The following is a 22,522-nucleotide window of genomic DNA, read 5'->3' as shown; positions in this document are numbered from 1 at the left end:
CTTTCTCTTAGTTTTGATCAGACGATTTTGAGAAATAAGGGGAGGAGAAGGAGGCCTAGTTGCCCTCCAATTTTTCGGTTACTTAAAAAGGCTACTAGAACTTTTAATTTTTAACGAACGTTTTTATTTGTAAAAAATATACGTAACTTAAGAATTAACTTACTTAACAAACTTTCATAACCTTATATTTTTATTATGTATACGAGGGGGTTTGTACCCTCGTTAATACCTCGCTCTTTACACTAAATCTTAATTTTTCTCCCAATTCTTTAAGAATGACCCCTGAATCAGAAAGGCCGTAGAATAAATAGTTGAAATTACTAAAAATACTTTAGCATAAAGAGCAACGTATTTATCTCCTCCTAAATACCTCGCTCTTTATGCTAAAGTATTTTTAGAACCCCTCATATGCGTAATAATCTCTGTTCGTTTTAAGTTTCAATGCTACTTCTTCCTTTCATTTGAAAAAAAATTGTCATGTTTATTTTTCATTGTTTTCTTATAGTAATGCTAGAGAATCCTGCGCCCTTTTCATTGAGTTTTTCATCCCCCATGACAGATTTCTCCAAGGAAAGATCCTCCAACATAGCCCCCTCTCCTCAGCCCCACCCCGAAACAAAATAAAATCCCCCTGAAAACGTCTGTACACTTCCCAATAACCATTACTATATGTAAACACTGGTCAAAGTTTGTAACCTGCAGCCCCTCCCCCAGGGAATCGTGGGGAGTAAGACATCCCCAAAGACATAGTTATTATGGCTTTCGGCTATGTGGAACAAAATGGCTATCTCAAAATTTTTATCCGTTGACTTTGAGAAAAAAATGAGCGTGGGAGGGGGCCTAGATGCCCTCCAATTTTTTTGGTCACTTAAAAAGGGCACTATAACTTTTCATTTCCGTTAGAATGAGCCCTCTTGCGACATTCTAGGACCACTTGGTCGATACGATAACCCCTGGGAAAAAAAAAAAAAAACAAATAAACACGCACCCGTGATTTGTCTTCTGGCAAAAAATACAAAATTCCACATTTTTGTAGATAGGACCTTGAAACTTCTACAGTAGGGTTCTCTGATACGCTGAATCTGATGGTTCTCTGATACGCTGAATCTGATGGTGTCATTTTCGTTAAGATCCTACGACTTTTAGGGGGTGTTTCCCCCTATTTTCCTAAATAAGGCAAATTTTCTCAGGCTCGTAACTTTTTATGGGTAAGACTAAACTTGATGACATTTATATATTTGAAATCAACATTAAAATGCGATTCTTTTGAGGTAGCTATTGATATCAAAATTCAATTTTTTAGAGTTTTGGTTACTATTGACCCGGGTCGCTCCTTACTACAGTTCGTTACCACGAACTTTTGAATATGTTCGTAGACCATACTGGCTATACATGACCTATGAAACCAAGAAAGGAAATAATAAAGGAAAATACAAAAATGAAATAGGTGAAAAAACGAGGATTTTGTCAGCCAGTAGCAAAATATAAAGACGAAAATCAAGCAAAAATTTCGACAAGGACCTCTGCCATGTCGTCCTCAGTGCTCAGCAAAAAAAAAAAGAGAGAGAAAAAAAAAAACAACAAAATCTAACCTTCTGAACTAAACTCTATAAGAGGAGAAAATACACTTTTCTCCTCTTGCAGAGTTTACTTCAGAAGGTTAGATTATATTGTTGTTGTTTTTCTCTTATTCTTTTTTTGTTGAGCATGGCCGAGGTCTTTGTCGAAATCTTTCCTCGATTTTCGTCTTCACATTTTGTTACTGGCTGACAAAATCCTCGTTTTTTCACCTATTTGATTTTTTTCTTTTCACTTATTATTTCCTTTCTTGCTTTCATACGGTATTATATAATATTATCATTATTGTTTCATTATTTTGTAACTATTTGTGAGATTGTAGTGTAGTGTTTCATAATGAGCCTCGAAAGTATGTAAATCCCAATAAGCTCAAGAGTTTTTTTCAGCATTGATTAGTTGATAGGGCTGGTAAAAAATGGAATAGCCTGGCATCGGAGGTAGTGGTATCAACTAGTATTTAAATATTCAAGTACAGAGTTGTCAGCACACCATTCTCTAATATAACAATTTTCTGATGTGATAGGTGTCCAAAATATTTTACGTATTTATTCTCTTTCAATTATTTATGTTCCTTCTTGTTGTCTAATTTCCTTGTATCTATTTTTATGATTAAATAAAAAAACAAGTTTTTTTAACTGAAAGTAAGGAGCGACATTAAAACTTAAAACGCACAGAAATTACTTCGTATATGAAAGAGGCTGCTTCCTCATCAGCGCCCCGTTCTTTACGCTAAAGTCTGACTCTTTCTCTCAATTCTTCTCTTTAAAACAGTAAAAAAACTTTAGCGTAAAGAGCGGGGCGTTAATGAGGAAGCGGCCTCTTTCATATACGAAGTAATTTCTGTGCGTTTTAAGTTTTAATGTCGCTCCTTACTTTCAGTTAAAAAAACTTGTTTTTTTTATTTAATTTCTAAACGTTTTTGAATCAATGCATGTTTTGATTTTGGCTCTCCGCAGAGGAATAATCAAAACGAAATTTGCATATTAATTTTTTTTTTGGCTAAATGGCTTTCTCATAATTTTGATCGAATGATTTTGAGAAAAAAAGAGCGGGGGACGAAGCCTAGTAACCCTCCGATTTTTTGGTTAATTAAAAAGGCAACTAGAACTTTTAATTTTTTACGAATCTTTTTATTGGTAAAAGATTTACGTAACTTATAAATTAGCTTACGTAAAGAACTTTTGTATTCTCATGTTTTTATTACATATATGAGGGGATTCGCCCCTTCGTCAGTACCTCGCTCTTTACACTAAAGCTTAAATTTTATCCCAATTTATTAAGAATGACCCCTGAATCACAAAAGCCGTAGAATAAATAGTTGAAATTACTAAAAATACTTTAGCGTAAAGAGCGAGGTATTAGAAGGAGATGAGCCCCTCATATGGGTAATAATTTCTGTTTGTTTTAAGTTTTATTGCTGTTCCTTACTTCCAGCTTAAAAAGCTTTTTCACATTTATTTTTTAATTGTTTTTTTTTTAAATAATGCTAGTAAATCCTGCTCTCCCTTCATAAAAATTTTCTTCTCCCATGACAAATTCTCGATGGAAAGCTCCCCCAGCATACCCCCTCTTCTCAACCCCTCCCCCCAACCAAAAAAATCCTCCTGAAAACGCCTGTATACTTTCCAATAACCATTACTATATGTAAGCACAGGTCAAAGTTTGTAACTTGTTGCCCCTCCCACGGGGACTTTGGAGGAGTAAGTCGTCCCCAAAGACATAGTTATAAGGTTTTTTGACTATGTTGAATAAAATGGCTATCTCAGAATTTTGATCCGTTGACTTTGGAAAAATAATTAGTGTGGGAGGGGGCCTAGGTGCCCTCCAATTTTTTTGGTCACTTAAAAAGGGCACTAGAACTTTTTATTTCCTCTAGAATGAGCCCTCTTGCAACATTCTAGGACAACTGGGTCGATACGATCACCCCTGGGGAAAAAAAACAACAAAAAAACAAAAAAAACAAATAAACACGCATCCGTGATCTGCCTTCTGGCAAAAAATACAAAATTCCACATTTTTGTAGATTTGAGCTCGAAACTTCTACAGTAGGGTTCTCTGATACGCTGAATCTGATGGTGTGATTTTCGTTAAGATTCTATGACTTTTAGGGGGTGTTTCCCCCTATTTTCCAAAATAACGCAAATTTTCTCAGGCTCTTAACTTTTGATGGGTATGACTAAACTTGATGAAACTTATATATTTAAAACCAGCATTAAAATGCGATTCTTATGATGTAGCTATTGGTATCAAAATTCCATTTTTTAGAGTTTTGGTTACTATTGAGCCGGGTCGCTCCTTACTACAGTTCGTTACCACGAACGTGTGCCAAAAATTGGGCTTCACGCTGTATGTACTGATGAATGAATACCTATGGACTCCTCGTAGAAAAAAAGCTTAATATTACTTAAATAACATTTAAATAGTATTTTTATATGTTGAAACTAGGAAAAATTTGGTTTTTCTACATTGTGCTTTTTGGTCATCTATCTGGGGCCAACTGAACAGCAGGTCGATGCCAAATTGGATAAGGAAAAGTTATAAGCAAGGATTTAAAGACAATTATAGCTTCATGACATAGGCTAAATGTGAGGCTTCAAACAAATCAGAGCGGATTAAAAGTGTAAAATGGTGAGTTGGCCTCGGGTGGCTTAGGGCCACAGTGATTTATTAGTCGTAGTACTAGTTACAAATTTTAAAATGTGTAATGACACATTTTTTAAACTAATGTTAAGAAGACTATCAAACAGTTCGTGGTACCTAATTTTAAGAAGAATATCAAACAGTTCGTGGTAACGAACTGTAGTAAGGAGCGACCCGGATAAATAGTAACCAAAACTCTAAAAAATGGAATTTTGAAACCAATAGCTACACCAAAAGAATTGCATTTTAATGTTGACTTTAAATATATAAGTTTCATCAAGTTTAATCTTACCCATCAAAAGTTACGAGCCTGAGAAAATTTGCCTTATTTTAAAAAACAGGGGGAAACAACACCTAAAAGTCATAGAATCTTAACGAAAATCACATCACCAGATTCAGCGTATCAGAGAACCTTATTGTAGAAGTTTCAAGCTATCTACAAAAATGTGGAATTTTGTATTTTTTGCCAGAAGGCAGATCACGGATGCGTGTTTATTTTTTTTTTCCCAGGGGTGATCGTATCAACCAAGTGGTCCGAGAATCTTGCGAGAGGGCTCATTCTAACGGAAATGAAGATTTCTAGTGCCCTTTTTAAGTACCCAAAAAAATTGGAGGGCGACTAGGCCCCCTCCCACGCTAATTATTTTCCCAAAGTCAACGGATCAAAATTCTGAGATAGCCATTTTCTTTGGGACGACTTACTCCCCCACAGTTCCCATGGGAGGGGTCACAAGTTACAAACTTTGACCAGTGCTTACATATAGTAATGGTTATTTGGAAGAGTACAGACGTTTTTTGGGAGATTTTGAGGTTGAGGGGCGGGGGGGGGGTCAGAAGAGGGGGATACGTTGGGGAACTTCCCTTGGAGGAAATTGTCATGGGGGAGGAAAAGTTTCATGAAGGGAGAGCAGGATTTTCTAGCATTATTAAAAAAAAACAATGAAAAATAAGTTTTTTCAGCTGAAAGTAAGGAGAAGCATCAAAACTTAAAACGAACAGAAATTATTACGTGTATGATCGGCTCACCTCCTCCTAATACCTCGCTCTTTACGCTAAAGCATTTTTAGTAATTTCAACTATTTATTCTACGGCTTTTGTGATTCAGGGGTCATTCTTAAGAAATTGGGACAATATTTAAGCTTTAGTGTAAAGAGTGAGGTACTGACGAGGGGGTGAATCCCTTCATATACGTAATAAAAACATGAAAATACAGAAGTTCGTTACGTAAGCTAATTTGTAAGTTACGTGTATCTTTTACTAATAAACATTTGTAAAAAATTAAAAGTTCTAGTTGCCTTTTTAAGTAACCAAAAAATCAGAGGGTAGCTAGGCCTCCTCCCCCGCTCCTTTTTTCTCAAAATCGCTTGATCAAAATTACGAGAAAGCCAATTAGCCAAAAAAAGAAATATACAAATTTCGTCTTAATTATTCATCTGCGGAGAGCCAAAATCAAAACATGCATTGATTCAAAAACGTTCAGAAATTAAATAAAAAAAAACAAGATTTTTTTAACGGGAAGTAAGGAGCGACATTAAAACTTAAAACGAACAGAAATTACTTCGTATATGAAAGGGCTGCTTCCTCATCATTGCCCCGCTCTTTATGCTAAAGTTTTTTACTGTTTTAGAAAGTAGAATTAAGAGAAAGAGTCAAACTTTAGCGTAAAGAGTGGGGCTTTGATGAGGAACCAGCCCTTTCATATTCGAAGTAATTTCTGTTCGTTTTATGTTTTAATGTCGCTCCTTATTTCCCGTTAAAAAACTTGTTTTTTTTTATTTAATGTCACTAAGGCTCTGTCACTAAAGAATAAGTGAAGATGAAAAGGTGACATTGGGTGAAAAGGTAACGCTGGGTAATGAAAAGATTGATCAGGTAGGCGGCTTCACTTACCTTGGTAGTATTACCAGTAAGGACTGTGGGAGCAGTAGAGCTTACCAGTGTCGTTTGGATAAGTCGACGAACGAAACCAAGTGGCGAAAAACAGAAATAATACTATTTTTTTTTGAGTCGTCTTCTCTATTTGTCCACTCTACTTTTGAAAATGAAGACTCATTTGACATTCAGATACTAAACTTACGGGTGTGATGTAAACAAGTCCGCAAACGAAGCCAAGCAAGGAAACAACAGCAGTAATTTTCCATTTCTTCAAGTGGGGGAAGTCGTCGTTGATGACAGTGATCACACATCCAGCCGAAGAGCTTGCACTTCCTACTCCAAGAGTAAACAGCATCAGGAAAAAGAGCACAGCAAACAACTGAAAACAAAGCAAAAGAAATCTTGATACAAATGGATATTCAGAAACAACTGCAAGTAAAAGGAATATTCAGAAACAAGATTAAAAAGAAAAAGGAAATAAGGGTTAAAGGAAAGTAAAAGGAAACAAGATATATCAGGATTTCAGATACAACAGCAAGTAAAACAAAATTAAAAGATATATTCAGAAACAACGTTAAAAGAATAAAAAAATAAAGGCTAAAGGAAAGTAAAAGGAAACTAGATATATTGGGATATTCAGAGACAACAGAAAGTAGGCAGAACATAAAAGGGACATTCAGAATATCAGAAACAAGGACAAAACGAAAAGTGAAAAAAACTAAAGGAAAGTAAAAGGGATATTCAGAAACAAGGTTAAAAGGATAAAGGAAATAAAGATTAAAGGAAAGTAAAAGAAAACTAGATATATTGGGATATTCAGAAGCAATAGAAAGTAAAAGGAGAGTAAAAGGGATATTGAGGAACAAGGTTAAAACGAAAAGGGAAATAAATCTTAAGGGAAAGTAAAAGGTGTAGCCTATTCAGAAACAAGGTTAAAAGGAAGTAAAGGTTAAAGGAAAATAAAACAGAACAGGATATATTAAGACTTTCAGAAACAACAGCAAGTAAAAGGAAAGTAAAAGAGATATTCAGAAACAAGATTAAAAGAAAAAGGAAATAAAGGTTAAAAATAACTAAAAGGAGAGTTATTGGGATGTTCAGACACAAGTAGCCACCTATTCATGTCTAATGTGTGGGTTTATGAATGAAAGTGTGTTTCCTTGGATGTTTCAGTATGAAACATTATAATATTTACGAGATAATATCTTAAGACAAACCAAAGACGAGCTAACCAAAACCAAAACCAAACGAGCTAAATCTTGAGTCGGTGCAAAACTAACCAAGTTCTGGTCACGTAATTTTCTGGTAACAAATCTGGTAACGTAAGTGACGTAATTTTATCAAATCCTGCAGGGGAAGGGGCAAAGTTGGGGCCAGTTTTCCCAAATCAAGTGAAAACGGCAGTGAAAATGAAAAATGAGACATACAGTACCTTAAAGGCAAACATATACTAAAGAAAACTAACCTGTATCTATTGATGCTAGAATTACGCAGACTTATCTTAGTTTTGACAATATTTTTTTCAGAAACTAGATTTCAGCTGGGGGGCAAACTGTAGTCTCGGGGAAGCAAAATAGGGTCTGGGGGGGACAGATACCCCATGCCCAATAGCAAATTACACTTCTGGTCCTAATTCTTTGCAAACACAAGCTAAGTACGAACCCATTTCTAAAATGATTACAGTCTAAACTGCGAAATTTCAGTCCCATGGTATGAAAGCGAGTTGCCTCCTATCTAAGTTTAAGAACAATCTAAGAAAAGGCAGGAAATTGACTTGGTGTAATATGAGCTGATTTCTGGCTCCCTGAAAAAAACAATCAAAGTCTAAACTCGGCTTGAGGTCTAAACTATGAAATTTCAGTGACTTGGTGAGTAAGTACGGGTCTTAACTAAACGATACGATTGGAGGTGGTGAAACAGCTTGGTGGAAAAGTGAGCTAAGCTGAAGATCTGCATAAAAGCAGCCTAAGTCCTGACGCGGTGAAAAATTCAGCTAAGCAAAAGACACAGACTGACCAATTAATAAAATAAGTCTCAATATTTAATACCGAATAATTTTTAAATTCCCGGACTAAATAATTAATAGAATTAATAAATCAATAAAACTAACAAAAATAGCAGGCAAGAATTTGGAAAAAAGTCTATAACTGAATCAGGTTAAAACAAGGTAAGTGCTGGTGACGTAAAAAATGGGTTGAATCTGCGACCTGACTTGATGCAGAGCCAAGATAAGCCATGACTCGATAATAAATGATCTAAAAAAAGACAGGAAAAAAACATCCAATGGAATAGAATCCTTTAGAGCTTAATCTTGTTTGGCCAGTCAGCTGGAAGCCTAAATAGCCAGTATGCAATTTAAAAGAACCTTAAAATGTGGTTGGAGTGTAAAAATATTCTGTTTTTTTTTTATACAGGCTGGGGAGCTGCAATAACTTTCTAGAGATGATTATCTGAAATAAAAAGTTTTCCAGCGCATAAGAATCCTCATAATGATTGCGGCTTGACGAGTCGTCAGCAGTCAGTACACGTAATTTCTATCTTCAGAGGGGCGGGGGCTTGTGGTGGCTTTAATAAAGTACATAAACAGCAACAAATTGGATCGGTTGTCTGGCAGCTGGAACTCAGTAAATATTTTTCGATATGAGAATTTCGATCTTTAAATTTCGATTTTTAAAATGTGCATTGTGTTACTGTCATGATTTCGCCATTTTTTCCTTGCTCGACACTTTCGTGCAAACATACGTGAAAGCAATACAAAATTGAACTGTATTTACAACCAAGGAGGATTTCTAGAGAATACCTACAGCAAGGAGGCGTTATTCAAGACATTTGAAACTGTTTAATTTTACAGCTCAGGTGCTATCTGGCTCTAAAACTACCCTAAAATTTAATTTTTCCAAGTTTTCTCCAAGAGCACCTTAAAAGCCTTATGAGCACCTTAAATTTCACCAAGAGCACCTTAATAGTGATGTTTGCTCCACTTCATGATGAGAGATTTCGTACTTGTGCTAATTGGTCTACCTTTTTATTTGTTTTTGATATATTTCAGAATTGGAATATTTCTCTTAGTGTTATTGGTTAAGCAATGGCTAAAAAAAAAATAATGCAAAACAATAACACCGTATGGCAATTACTGGTAAAGTGTCTATGTGACAATCAGTTGGTTTTAGACGTAGAATTGTATACTTTTTACTGTCAAATACCTATAAAACAATTAAGAGGTATTATGCCTTGAGACAAAGTAACATAGCCTAAGTTTGTACATGTTACAGTAAATAAATGTTATTTGTAGTAGATTTATGGAATGTTACAAATAAAGTACAAAGTTGGTTTTAAGAACATATTACATTTTGAGACCAAGATTAAGGAACGTGTAATAATTTGTTGTTTTATTCCCTGTTTATGGAAAGTTCGATCAATTAACTTAGTTTACTTTGTCTGTTTTATGTTTTATTATTGATTTTTTCAAATTATATTACATTTTTAATTGTTTTTGTCAATTTTACTATAAACTGTTTTGAGAACTCTGTTTTTCGAAATAAAAGGAGGAAAACAGAGAGCAATGAAAGGAAAAATTAGATGTACCTGAGGAAGAAACGCCATCTTAGCTATAGCTTCAGGGTACGAAATAAAAGCCAGACCAGCTCCACCTTTAACAACTTCTGTAATGTCGACATCTAATTCGTGTGCCAAATGACCAAGGATGGCAAAGATTGTCACACCTGCCAACAAACTGGTCCCTGTATCCACAAAAGTGATGATGATGGAATCCCTATTAAAAATACAACCATAAACGCACAGAAACGCAACATAAAAACAAAAAAAAACATATAATTGAATAATTATGGATTAAAGCAATGCTAGGAAATTTTGAAACTAAAGTCGAACTGAAAAGCACACCCATGTTTCAAAACCATACTTGACCACTGTCATCACTGCAGTTTCCAATATTCTAATCCTGGTTTACAGGCTTATCTTCCTATTCTTCAAAACTTTTTCAACTGTGAAAAAACACCCTTGGCTTTGGGTATTCTATATTTACATCTTCGTTGCCCCCGCCATCTTTCCTAGTAATACTGCACAGGTAAGTAAAGATGTCCAATTGATCAGTGAATTAAATCCCAGTTAACCAATGATCAGCTACCCAACATCACTTCTTCACCTTCATTTATTCCTAGTCTAAGCGACTTAGTCATCTTAACATTAATTTTCAAACCCGTTCTTTTACCCGATATCTCAGAACATCCAAAAATTTATTCATTTTATTTTTGTCATCTAGGACACTCCTATCAACTACGTAGTCTAATCATTTTACCTGTATGTTGCATAATAATGATAGATGGTAATAAGTTTACCTAAGCTATGGATGTCAGGTGATTGATTTTCTCAAACGATAATTTCGACAGGACCTGTGCTTGTCATCATCAGGTTCAAATTCAAATTTCTTGACAGAAAGTAAAATCACTAAATGCGATTTTGTGATTTTACTTTCTGACAAGAAATTTGAATTGGACTCTGTTGTGTCTGACGTGCCTGTGTGTCTGTGGTTGTGTGTTTGTTTGTATGTTTGTCTGTATGTGTGACTGAGCGTCTATTTGCATGTTCCTGTGTCTGTCTTTGTATTTTTATTTTTCTGACTCTGTGTGTTTATGTGTCTTTTCTGAGTTTGTTTTTGTCTTTCTCTAAGTGTGCCTGTGCCACTGAGTATCTGTTTGCACGTTTGTGTCTATTTTTGTCTTTACTTGTGTCTGACTCTGCGTGTTTGAGTTTGTTTGTCTGACTTTTTGGTTTCATGTAATTTTTTTGTCTGTCTCCCACCATGTATATGTGACTGAAAGTCTGTTTATATGTCTCTGTGTCTGTTTTGTGTGTGTATTTTTTCGTCTCTCTCTCTTTCAGCGTGCTTGTGTGACTGACGGTCTTTTTGTATATCTCTTTGTCTTTCTTTATGTTTTTGTGTGTCTGACTATGTGTGTTTGTGTCTGACTTTGCGTTTTTGTGTGTTTTTTGTCTCTCTCTGCTATTGTCACGATGGCATGACTATGCATAGTTTTTGCTCAAAGAAACGTGATATTTTCATTAAAACTATTCAGAAATATTTCTTAGTATGGCTTAAATTTATCTCTAATAACAACGGCCCTCCAGGAATTGGTTGCTAGGGTTCCCAACTATCTTTAATTCATGGGTAATTTTGCTTATATTTTTATCCTTTATAAGCCTTTTCACGTTTTGAATTTCCGTTTGTTGAGTTTTGACTGCTTTTCTGTGATTTCGTGATTTAATTACGTTTGTGACGCTTTTATTTCATCTTTGGTATCACATTTAAGATCCGATAGACTGAAGGACTCTATTACTAAAAAATGCACTAAGAAAAGGGTCCATATTATCTGATAATACCCTCTAAGTCATTATTTTAACAATAATTAACAATTAATATTAATATGTATATTATTAAAAAATTAATGTTAATTAATGTTGATCAATAATTAACATTAATTAACAAGCAGGTACACTTCAAATGTAATAAATTTCTAATAATCAATTTTCTCCCTTGCATGTCAATCATTTCAGAAATAGGAAAACACACGATCCATTTGATCATTCAAGAAAGCAGGAGAGGAAATTCCTCATGCTTTAGAATAAGCTATAACGTAGAAATCATTTGCCGAATAATAACATTAGGAAGGCTTTTATAGTAAAGTTGTCTAGCGCTCCATTCCATTTAGGGAGAATCCCTTTCAAATCCTAATGCGGACCAAACTCTTTAGCTTATAAAGGTTCCCTGAAAAAATGTTTAGAAAAAAAATGAAATCTAAAAAAACGCCTTGAAAGAAAAACACACTGAAAGAAAAATTAAATCCTGCAGAAAAATGAAATCCCTAAGAAAAAAATATCTTAAGGTATTATGTAACACGTACGTGTGTGCTGTCATTACTTAAGACCAACAAGTACGTTGCCATTCTCACGTGTGCTCCACTATTACGTAATATATCTTGTTTAGGCTGCCATTACGTAACACCCGCATGCGCGCTGTCATTACGTAACATCCACGTTACACTGTCATTAAGTAACATACCACTGTGTCCCCGTTATTACGTAACACCCACGTGTATACTATGCTTAGTTACAAGTAGGGATTCCCACGGGACCTTGACATCTAACAAGTCGTGCGAGAATGCGTTATCTTCACCTGTCTGACACAGAGTCAGACACACAAAAACACAAGGAAAGACACAGATACATACAAAGAGACGCTCAATCAAACAGATACGGTGAGCGAGAGAGACAGAGAGAGAAAGACGGACAAAAAACACAGAGATAGATACACAGGCACGGTAGGAGAGAGACAAAGCACACACAAAAACACAAAGTCATACACACAAACAAACAGAGTCAGACACACAAAAATACAAAGACAGGTACTTCACCCATTTTCTTGCATGCCTATACAGAATAGGTAAGATATACCGTGTCATCTAACCTTACTTAACCAGAATATTGTGCCAGAATATCGTGCCATCTAACCTTACTTAACCTAAGCTACCCTGTGTTCATGTCTCTCTCCCACCATGCGTGTGTAACTGAACGCCTGTTTGCTTGTCTCTCTGTCTGCCTTTGTGTTTTTGTATGTATGACACTGTGTGTTTGTGTGTTTGACTTTGTTTTTTTTTGTAAGTGTGTTTTTGTCTCTTTCCCACTAAGCTGGTGTGACTGAGTGTCTGTTTGCATGTCTCTGCGTCTGTCTATGTGTTTTATATGTGTGACTATTTGTTTTGTGTGTTTGTGTGTCTGACTGTGTTTTGTGTGTGTTTTTTGTCTCTTTCCCATCGTGACTGTGTAACTGAGCGCCTCCTTGCATGTCTCTGCGCCTGTCTTTGTGTTTTATATGTCTGACTTTGTTTTTGTGTGCTTGTGTTTCTGACTGTGCTCTTTGTGTGTGTGTTTTTTGTCTCTGTCCAATCTTTCTTGTGTGACTGAAAGTCTATTTGCATTTTTTCTGTATGTATTTGTGTTTTTGTGTAGCTGACACTATGTGTTTGTGTTTTTTATCTCTCTCGCCATGCCTCTACGGCTGAGCGCCTGTCTGCATGTCTCTGTGTATATCTTTGTTTATCTGTGTGTCTGACTTTGTGTTTGTGTTGTTGTCTCTCTCCCACCGTGCCTGTGTGACTGAGCGTCTGTTTACATGTCCTTGTGTCTGTCTTCATGTTTTGTGTGTCTGGATCTATGTGTTTGTGTGTCTGACTTTCCGTTTTTTGTGTTTTTTTTGTCTCTCTCCCAACGTGCCTGTGTGACTGAGCGTCTGTTTGCATGTCCCTATGTCTGTCTTTGTGTTGTTGTCTGTCTGACAGTGTTTTTTTGTGTATGTGTTTTTATCTCTCTTCCAACGTGCCTGTGTGACTGAGTGTCGGTTTGTGTATCTGTGTTTCTGACTCTGTGTGTTAATGTGGGTTCGTTTATTTGTATGTTTGTATATCTGAGTTTTTGTTTTTTCTGTGTTTTTTGTCTTTCTCTCACCATGCTTGCGTGACTGAGCATCAGTTTGTATATCTCTGTGTCTGTCTTTGTGTTTCTGTGAGTCTGCTTCTGTGTGTTCGTGTGCCTGACTTTGTGTTTTTTGTATGTGTTTTTGTACGTTTATGTGTTTTTTGTGTGTGTTTTTTTCAGTAACCTTGCTTTTGTGACTGAGCGTCTGTTTGCATGTCACTGTGTCAGTCTTTGTCTATCTGACTCTGTGTCTTTTGTGTGTTTTTGTCTCTCTCCTACCAGGCCTGTATGACTGGGCGTCTATTTGCATGTCTCTGTGTGTGTTTTATGTTTCCGTTTGTCTGTGTGGTTGTGTGTCTGACTGTGTTTTTGTGGTTGTGTTTTTGTCTGTTTCCCAGGGTGCCTGTGTGTTGGATCGTCTGTTTTCATGTTTCTCTGTCTGTCTTTGCGTTTCTGTGCGTCTGACTTTGTGTTGTTTTTGTGTTTGATTTTTGTCTTTTTCCCAACATGCCTATGTGACTGAGGGTCTGTTTGCAGGTCTCTGAATCCGTCTTTGGTCTTTTGTGTGTCTGACTCTGTGTTTTTCGTGTGTGTATTTTCTTGTGTCTCTCCCAGCTTGCCTGTGTGACTGATTGTCGGTTTGTGTGTTTCTTCGTCTGTATTTGTGTTTTTGTTTGTCTGACTTTGTGTGCGTTTTTTTTCACTTTCCTACCGTGCCTGTATGACTGAGCGTCTGTTTGCATGTGTCTGTTTCTGTCTTTATGTTGTTGTTTTTTTTTGTCTGACTATGTTTGTTTGTGTCTGACTTTGTGTTTTTGCGTGCGTTTTTGTCACTTTCCTACCGTGCTTGTGTCACTGAGCGTCTGTTTGCATGTGTCTGTGTCTGACCTTGTATTTTTTTGTGTCTGACTCTGTGTGTTTGTGTGTCTGACTATGTTTTTTGTGTGGGTTTTTGCCTCTCTTCAACCTTGCTTGTGTGACTGAGCGTCTGTTTGCATGTCTCAGTCTTTGTGTCTTTGTGTCTTTGTGTCTTTGTGTTTCTGGTCTCTCTCCCACCATGCCTGTGTGACTGAGTGTCTTTGTGCATATCTCTTTGTGTGTTTTTATGTTTCTGTTTGTCTGAATCTGTGTGGTTGTGTGTCTAACTGGGTTTTTTGTGTTTGTCTTTTTGTATTTCTCCCACCGTGCCTGTGTGACTGAGTGTCTCTTCACATGTTTCTATGTCTTTGTTTGCTAGACGCTTCGTGTCTGTCTTTGTGCTTTTGTACGTCTGAATCTGTGTGTTTGTTTGTCTGAATTTATGTCTTGTGTGTGCGTTTCTGTGTCTCTCTCACCGTTCTTGTGCGACTGAGTCTGTCTCTTTGTCTGTCTTTGTGTTTCTGTTTGTCTGATTCTGTTTGTTTTGTGTCTGACTTTGTGTTTCGGGTGTGTGATTTTTAATCTCTCCCACCATGGTTTTGTGACAGAGAGTCTTTTTGAACTTTTCTGTATCTGTCTTTGTGTTTTTGTTTGTCTAACTCTGTGTGTTTATGTGTCTGACTTTTTGCTTTTGTGGATGACTTTTTTTCTCTCTCCCACCGTGCCTCTATGACTGTGCTTCTGTTTGTGTGTCTCTATGTCTATGTTTGGATTTTCTTTTATATTTTTGTGTCTCTCTCCAACCTTGCTTTTGTGACTGAGCGTCTGTCTGCATCTTTCTGTGCCTGATATTGTGTTTTTGTGTATCTGCCTCTGTGTGTTTGTTTGTCTGACTTTGTGTTTTTGTGTATTTTTCTCTCTCCCAGAGTGACTATGTGACTGAGTGTCGGTTTCTGCGTTTCTGTTTCTGTTGTTGTGGTTTTGTATGGTTGACTCTGTGTTATGTGTGACTTGGTTTTTTTTTGTGTGTGTTTCTGTCTATCTCCCACCGTGCCTGTGTGACTTAGCGTCGGTTTGCATATATCTATGTCTGACTTTGTGTTCGTGTGTATCCGACTCTGTGTGTTTGTGTGCATGACTTTGTGTTTTTATGCTTGTTTTTGTTTCTCTCTCCCACCGTGCATGTGTGACTGAGTGTCTGATTGCATGTCTCTGTGTCTGTCCTTGTGTTCTTATGTGTCTGACTCTTTGTATTTGTGTGTTTGCGTTTTCGACTTTGTGTTTTGTGTGCATGTTTTTCCATCTCCCAGCGTTCCTGTTTGACTGGGCTTCTGTTTGCATATCTCTGGGTCTGTATTTGTTTTTGTGTGCGTCTGAGTCTATGTGTTTGTTTGTATGACTTTGTATTTTTATGTTTGTTTTTGTCTCTCTCCCATCGTGCCTATGTCACTGAGTATCTGTTTGCATGTCTCTGTGTTTATCTTTGTGTGTCTGACTCTGTGTGTTTGTTTGTCTGAATTTTTGCTTTTGTGTTTGTGTTTTGTCTTTCTCCCACCCTGCCTGTTTGACTGAGTGTCTATTTGCATGTCTCTCTGTCTGTTTTTGTGTATTTGCGTTTCTGATTATGTGTGTTTGCACGTTCACTTGCTGTTTTTGCCTGTGTTTTTGCCCCTCTCACGGTATCTGAGCGATTGAGCGTCTGTTTGCATGTGTCGGTGTCTGTCTTTGTGTTTTTGTGTGCATGAATCTGAGTATTTGTATGTTTGTGTTTTTGACTTTGTGTTTTTGTTCTTTTCTCTCTCTCTCTCCAAGCATACCTGTGTGACTGGGTGTCTGTTTGTATGTCTCTTTGTCTGAGCTTGCGTATTTTGTTTTTTGTCTCTCTTTCACTCTGGAAGTTGGACTGAGTGTCTGATTGCATGTCTTTGTGTCTGTCTTTTTTTAGTGTGTCTGACTCTGGTGTTTTTGTGTCTGACTTTTGGTTTTTATAAGTATTATTGTCTCTCTCTTGTCCTTCCTGTGTGACTTATTGCGAATTGTCCTCATTTAATAATAAAAAATATTGCAGCTTCTGTCCTCTGTTTCTTTACTCAGTTCTAAGTTTCTAGTAGTTGGTGACTTTAACCTACTTTCTAATAATTGGACTTCAAATAGTACACAAGTTTTTGATGAGTCGTTTGAAGATCGATTCCTCCAGACTTTACAAGAGCATCCCTTGTATCAACACATTCAGAACTCTACTCGTTCACGGGCTAATTCAACCCCTTCAGTATCGGACCTTGTAATTACGAAATCACCTGAGTATATTACTAATGTTGAGTTTTAACCACCACTAGAAAAAGGCGATCATTCTGTATTGGCGGTATCACTAAATTGTTTTTCGGGTTTTGTTGATACACCGAAGAGTTCTCCAAAATATAATTGTGGTAGAGCGAAATACACTGCATTTTCTGATTATGTTTCACTTAATCACCTGATGATGTTACTTATGTAGAGTTTTTACAACCACTAAAAAATCGCGGTGTTGTCATTGGGTGCTGTCGGTATCACTAAATTGTTTTTCGGGTTTTGCTGATACACCGAACAATTTTCCCAAATATGATTGAGCTATAGAAAATTACACAGCATTTTCTGATTATATTTCACCTAATCATCAGATGCTATTGCTAATGTTTGGTTTTTACTACCACTAGGAATAGGTGATCATTCGGTATTGGCAGGATCACTAAATAGTTTCTTGGGTTTTGCTGATACACCGAACAGTTCTCCACCGGAGACACAAGGTCGATTCACAAAAACCCTAACATATATATACAGGCTTCGGATTTTCTCATGATCGCATTAACACCGAACTTGCATATAAGAAAAAGCAGCGACGTTTTGAAGGAAACAGCAGGTAATTAGGTTGGAAGATTAAAATCAGTAAATGGGAACTTATGAAAGTGAAATTTTTTCACGGGGAAACGATGGAGTGATACGTTCTGAATACAAACGTACTGTCCTTCTTCGAAAATTGATGAATTTCAAGCCCTAATACGAGCCCTCAAACTCCACATCATCGTTATTACGGAATTATTACCCAAGAACTGTCAACAACCAGATGTGCATTTCCAGCAAGTACATAATTATAGTCTTATTGTAAGAAGTAATTATAAGTATGGAATTTTCATTTATGTTCATGCATCGTTGAAGTAAATGGAGGTTAATGACCCAATATCATCAAGCATAAGTGAATGTTTAGTCTTCTTCTATCTATATAAAAATTTACTATTTGCCTGTCTGTCCGTCTGTATGTCTGTACTAAAACAAACTAATAAAAAAAAAAAAAAAATATATATATAATATATATCCCAAAAAAAGAAAAAACTATATATATATCTATATATACATACAAATAACAAACAAAAAAAACCTAAAAAAAATTAAGAAAAAACTAAAAACAAACAAAAAAAACCTAAGGGTGGGATGGACGCCTAGCTGACACTCCATGTGTTGCTGTGGCGTGCAGCACCACAGCAACACTTGTCAGGGGTCAGCTAGTTGTTAATATGAAGTTACCTTAGTACACAAGTGTTTTTAGAGTTGTAGCAGTTTATTGTAGCGCATGTCGCTGTGTCTTCCCTTGTGATTTTGTGTGTCTGACTCTTTGCGTTTTATTTTTGTGTCTGACTCTTTGCGTTTTTTTTGTGTCTGACTTTGTGTGTTTGCGTGTGTGTATGTATGTGTTTGTGAGTTTTTCTGATTTTTGTTTTCCTGTGTGTTTTTTGTCTCTCTGCCACTGCACTTGTGTGATTTAGCGTCTGTTTGGGTATCTCTGTGTCTGTCTTCGTGTTTTTGTGTGTTTCTTTCTCTGACTTTGTGTTTTTGTATGTGTTTATTGTCTTTCTCCCACCCTCCCTGCGTTACTGAGCGTCTGTTTGCATGTCTCTGATTTGTCTTTGTGTGTTTGTGCGTCTGACTATGTGTGTTTGCGTATTTAACTTTGTCTTTTTGTGTGTGTTGTTCCACTCGCCCATTGTGCCTGTGTGGCGGAGCGTCTGTGTGCATGTCTCTTTGTCTGTCTTTGTGTTTTTGTTTGTCTGATTCTGTATGTTTGTGTGTATGTTTTTTGTCTCTGTCTCACCAAGCCTGTGTGACTGATCATCTGTTTGTATTTCTCTGTGTCTTTCTTTGTTTTTTTTTCTGGCTCCGTGTGCTCACGTGTTAGTGTTTCTGTCATTGTGTTTTTGTGTGTGTGACTCTGTGCGTTTGTTTGTTTACTTTGTGTTTTTGTGTGTGTGTCTTGTCTCTCTCCTACCGGTCCTGTGTTACTGAGCATGTGTTTGCATGTCTGTGCATATATGTTTGTGTGACTTTATGACTGAGCATATGCTTGGCTATTTGTGTATATATGTTTGTATGTGTGAGCTTGCTATTGTGTGTGTGTGTGTGTGTGTGTGTGTGTGTGTGTGTGTGTGTGTGTGTGTGTGTGTGTGTGTGTGTGTGTGTGTGTGTGTGTGTGTGTGTGTGTGTGTGTGTGTGTGTGTGTGTGTGTGTGTGTGTGTGTGTGTGTGTGTGTGTGTGTGTGTGTGTGTGTGTGTGTGTGTGTGTGTGTGTGTGTGTGTGTGTGTGTGTGTGTGTGTGTGTGTGTGTGTGTGTGTGTGTGTGTGTGTGTGTGTGTGTGTGTGTGTGTGTGTGTGTGTGTGTGTGTGTGTGTGTGTGTGTGTGTGTGTGTGTGTGTGTGTGTGTGTGTGTGTGTGTGTGTGTGTGTGTGTGTGTGTGTGTGTGTGTGTGTGTGTGTGTGTGTGTGTGTGTGTGTGTGTGTGTGTGTGTGTGTGTGTGTGTGTGTGTGTGTGTGTGTGTGTGTGTGTGTGTGTGTGTGTGTGTGTGTGTGTGTGTGTGTGTGTGTGTGTGTGTGTGTGTGTGTGTGTGTGTGTGTGTGTGTGTGTGTGTGTGTGTGTGTGTGTGTGTGTGTGTGTGTGTGTGTGTGTGTGTGTGTGTGTGTGTGTGTGTGTGTGTGTGTGTGTGTGTGTGTGTGTGTGTGTGTGTGTGTGTGTGTGTGTGTGTGTGTGTGTGTGTGTGTGTGTGTGTGTGTGTGTGTGTGTGTGTGTGTGTGTGTGTGTGTGTGTGTGTGTGTGTGTGTGTGTGTGTGTGTGTGTGTGTGTGTGTGTGTGTGTGTGTGTGTGTGTGTGTGTGTGTGTGTGTGTGTGTGTGTGTGTGTGTGTGTGTGTGTGTGTGTGTGTGTGTGTGTGTGTGTGTGTGTGTGTGTGTGTGTGTGTGTGTGTGTGTGTGTGTGTGTGTGTGTGTGTGTGTGTGTGTGTGTGTGTGTGTGTGTGTGTGTGTGTGTGTGTGTGTGTGTGTGTGTGTGTGTGTGTGTGTGTGTGTGTGTGTGTGTGTGTGTGTGTGTGTGTGTGTGTGTGTGTGTGTGTGTGTGTGTGTGTGTGTGTGTGTGTGTGTGTGTGTGTGTGTGTGTGTGTGTGTGTGTGTGTGTGTGTGTGTGTGTGTGTGTGTGTGTGTGTGTGTGTGTGTGTGTGTGTGTGTGTGTGTGTGTGTGTGTGTGTGTGTGTGTGTGTGTGTGTGTGTGTGTGTGTGTGTGTGTGTGTGTGTGTGTGTGTGTGTGTGTGTGTGTGTGTGTGTGTGTGTGTGTGTGTGTGTGTGTGTGTGTGTGTGTGTGTGTGTGTGTGTGTGTGTGTGTGTGTGTGTGTGTGTGTGTGTGTGTGTGTGTGTGTGTGTGTGTGTGTGTGTGTGTGTGTGTGTGTGTGTGTGTGTGTGTGTGTGTGTGTGTGTGTGTGTGTGTGTGTGTGTGTGTGTGTGTGTGTGTGTGTGTGTGTGTGTGTGTGTGTGTGTGTGTGTGTGTGTGTGTGTGTGTGTGTGTGTGTGTGTGTGTGTGTGTGTGTGTGTGTGTGTGTGTGTGTGTGTGTGTGTGTGTGTGTGTGTGTGTGTGTGTGTGTGTGTGTGTGTGTGTGTGTGTGTGTGTGTGTGTGTGTGTGTGTGTGTGTGTGTGTGTGTGTGTGTGTGTGTGTGTGTGTGTGTGTGTGTGTGTGTGTGTGTGTGTGTGTGTGTGTGTGTGTGTGTGTGTGTGTGTGTGTGTGTGTGTGTGTGTGTGTGTGTGTGTGTGTGTGTGTGTGTGTGTGTGTGTGTGTGTGTGTGTGTGTGTGTGTGTGTGTGTGTGTGTGTGTGTGTGTGTGTGTGTGTGTGTGTGTGTGTGTGTGTGTGTGTGTGTGTGTGTGTGTGTGTGTGTGTGTGTGTGTGTGTGTGTGTGTGTGTGTGTGTGTGTGTGTGTGTGTGTGTGTGTGTGTGTGTGTGTGTGTGTGTGTGTGTGTGTGTGTGTGTGTGTGTGTGTGTGTGTGTGTGTGTGTGTGTGTGTGTGTGTGTGTGTGTGTGTGTGTGTGTGTGTGTGTGTGTGTGTGTGTGTGTGTGTGTGTGTGTGTGTGTGTGTGTGTGTGTGTGTGTGTGTGTGTGTGTGTGTGTGTGTGTGTGTGTGTGTGTGTGTGTGTGTGTGTGTGTGTGTGTGTGTGTGTGTGTGTGTGTGTGTGTGTGTGTGTGTGTGTGTGTGTGTGTGTGTGTGTGTGTGTGTGTGTGTGTGTGTGTGTGTGTGTGTGTGTGTGTGTGTGTGTGTGTGTGTGTGTGTGTGTGTGTGTGTGTGTGTGTGTGTGTGTGTGTGTGTGTGTGTGTGTGTGTGTGTGTGTGTGTGTGTGTGTGTGTGTGTGTGTGTGTGTGTGTGTGTGTGTGTGTGTGTGTGTGTGTGTGTGTGTGTGTGTGTGTGTGTGTGTGTGTGTGTGTGTGTGTGTGTGTGTGTGTGTGTGTGTGTGTGTGTGTGTGTGTGTGTGTGTGTGTGTGTGTGTGTGTGTGTGTGTGTGTGTGTGTGTGTGTGTGTGTGTGTGTGTGTGTGTGTGTGTGTGTGTGTGTGTGTGTGTGTGTGTGTGTGTGTGTGTGTGTGTGTGTGTGTGTGTGTGTGTGTGTGTGTGTGTGTGTGTGTGTGTGTGTGTGTGTGTGTGTGTGTGTGTGTGTGTGTGTGTGTGTGTGTGTGTGTGTGTGTGTGTGTGTGTGTGTGTGTGTGTGTGTGTGTGTGTGTGTGTGTGTGTGTGTGTGTGTGTGTGTGTGTGTGTGTGTGTGTGTGTGTGTGTGTGTGTGTGTGTGTGTGTGTGTGTGTGTGTGTGTGTGTGTGTGTGTGTGTGTGTGTGTGTGTGTGTGTGTGTGTGTGTGTGTGTGTGTGTGTGTGTGTGTGTGTGTGTGTGTGTGTGTGTGTGTGTGTGTGTGTGTGTGTGTGTGTGTGTGTGTGTGTGTGTGTGTGTGTGTGTGTGTGTGTGTGTGTGTGTGTGTGTGTGTGTGTGTGTGTGTGTGTGTGTGTGTGTGTGTGTGTGTGTGTGTGTGTGTGTGTGTGTGTGTGTGTGTGTGTGTGTGTGTGTGTGTGTGTGTGTGTGTGTGTGTGTGTGTGTGTGTGTGTGTGTGTGTGTGTGTGTGTGTGTGTGTGTGTGTGTGTGTGTGTGTGTGTGTGTGTGTGTGTGTGTGTGTGTGTGTGTGTGTGTGTGTGTGTGTGTGTGTGTGTGTGTGTGTGTGTGTGTGTGTGTGTGTGTGTGTGTGTGTGTGTGTGTGTGTGTGTGTGTGTGTGTGTGTGTGTGTGTGTGTGTGTGTGTGTGTGTGTGTGTGTGTGTGTGTGTGTGTGTGTGTGTGTGTGTGTGTGTGTGTGTGTGTGTGTGTGTGTGTGTGTGTGTGTGTGTGTGTGTGTGTGTGTGTGTGTGTGTGTGTGTGTGTGTGTGTGTGTGTGTGTGTGTGTGTGTGTGTGTGTGTGTGTGTGTGTGTGTGTGTGTGTGTGTGTGTGTGTGTGTGTGTGTGTGTGTGTGTGTGTGTGTGTGTGTGTGTGTGTGTGTGTGTGTGTGTGTGTGTGTGTGTGTGTGTGTGTGTGTGTGTGTGTGTGTGTGTGTGTGTGTGTGTGTGTGTGTGTGTGTGTGTGTGTGTGTGTGTGTGTGTGTGTGTGTGTGTGTGTGTGTGTGTGTGTGTGTGTGTGTGTGTGTGTGTGTGTGTGTGTGTGTGTGTGTGTGTGTGTGTGTGTGTGTGTGTGTGTGTGTGTGTGTGTGTGTGTGTGTGTGTGTGTGTGTGTGTG

General features: G+C 38.7%; 1 protein-coding gene across 1 annotated transcript in view; it reads right to left on the bottom strand.

Annotated features, from left to right (window-relative positions):
• Positions 1 to 22,522, bottom strand: part of LOC136038835 (sodium-dependent nutrient amino acid transporter 1-like) — a 93,416-nt gene that overhangs the window by 23,557 nt on the left and 47,337 nt on the right. Inside the window, exons 7-8 of the mRNA XM_065722247.1 lie at positions 9,679 to 9,865; positions 6,296 to 6,472 (exon numbers count right to left, since the gene is read on the bottom strand). Of these exons, the coding sequence (XP_065578319.1) occupies positions 6,296 to 6,472; positions 9,679 to 9,865 (364 nt within the window). The remainder of the gene's footprint in view (positions 1 to 6,295; positions 6,473 to 9,678; positions 9,866 to 22,522) is intronic.

The sequence above is a fragment of the Artemia franciscana genome, chromosome 18 (assembly GCF_032884065.1).
Source record: "Artemia franciscana chromosome 18, ASM3288406v1, whole genome shotgun sequence".
In the NCBI taxonomy this organism is placed as follows: Eukaryota; Metazoa; Arthropoda; class Branchiopoda; order Anostraca; family Artemiidae; genus Artemia; species Artemia franciscana.
The sequence above is the reverse complement of the archived record's forward strand: the minus strand, read 5'-3'. Positions and strand labels throughout refer to the sequence as shown.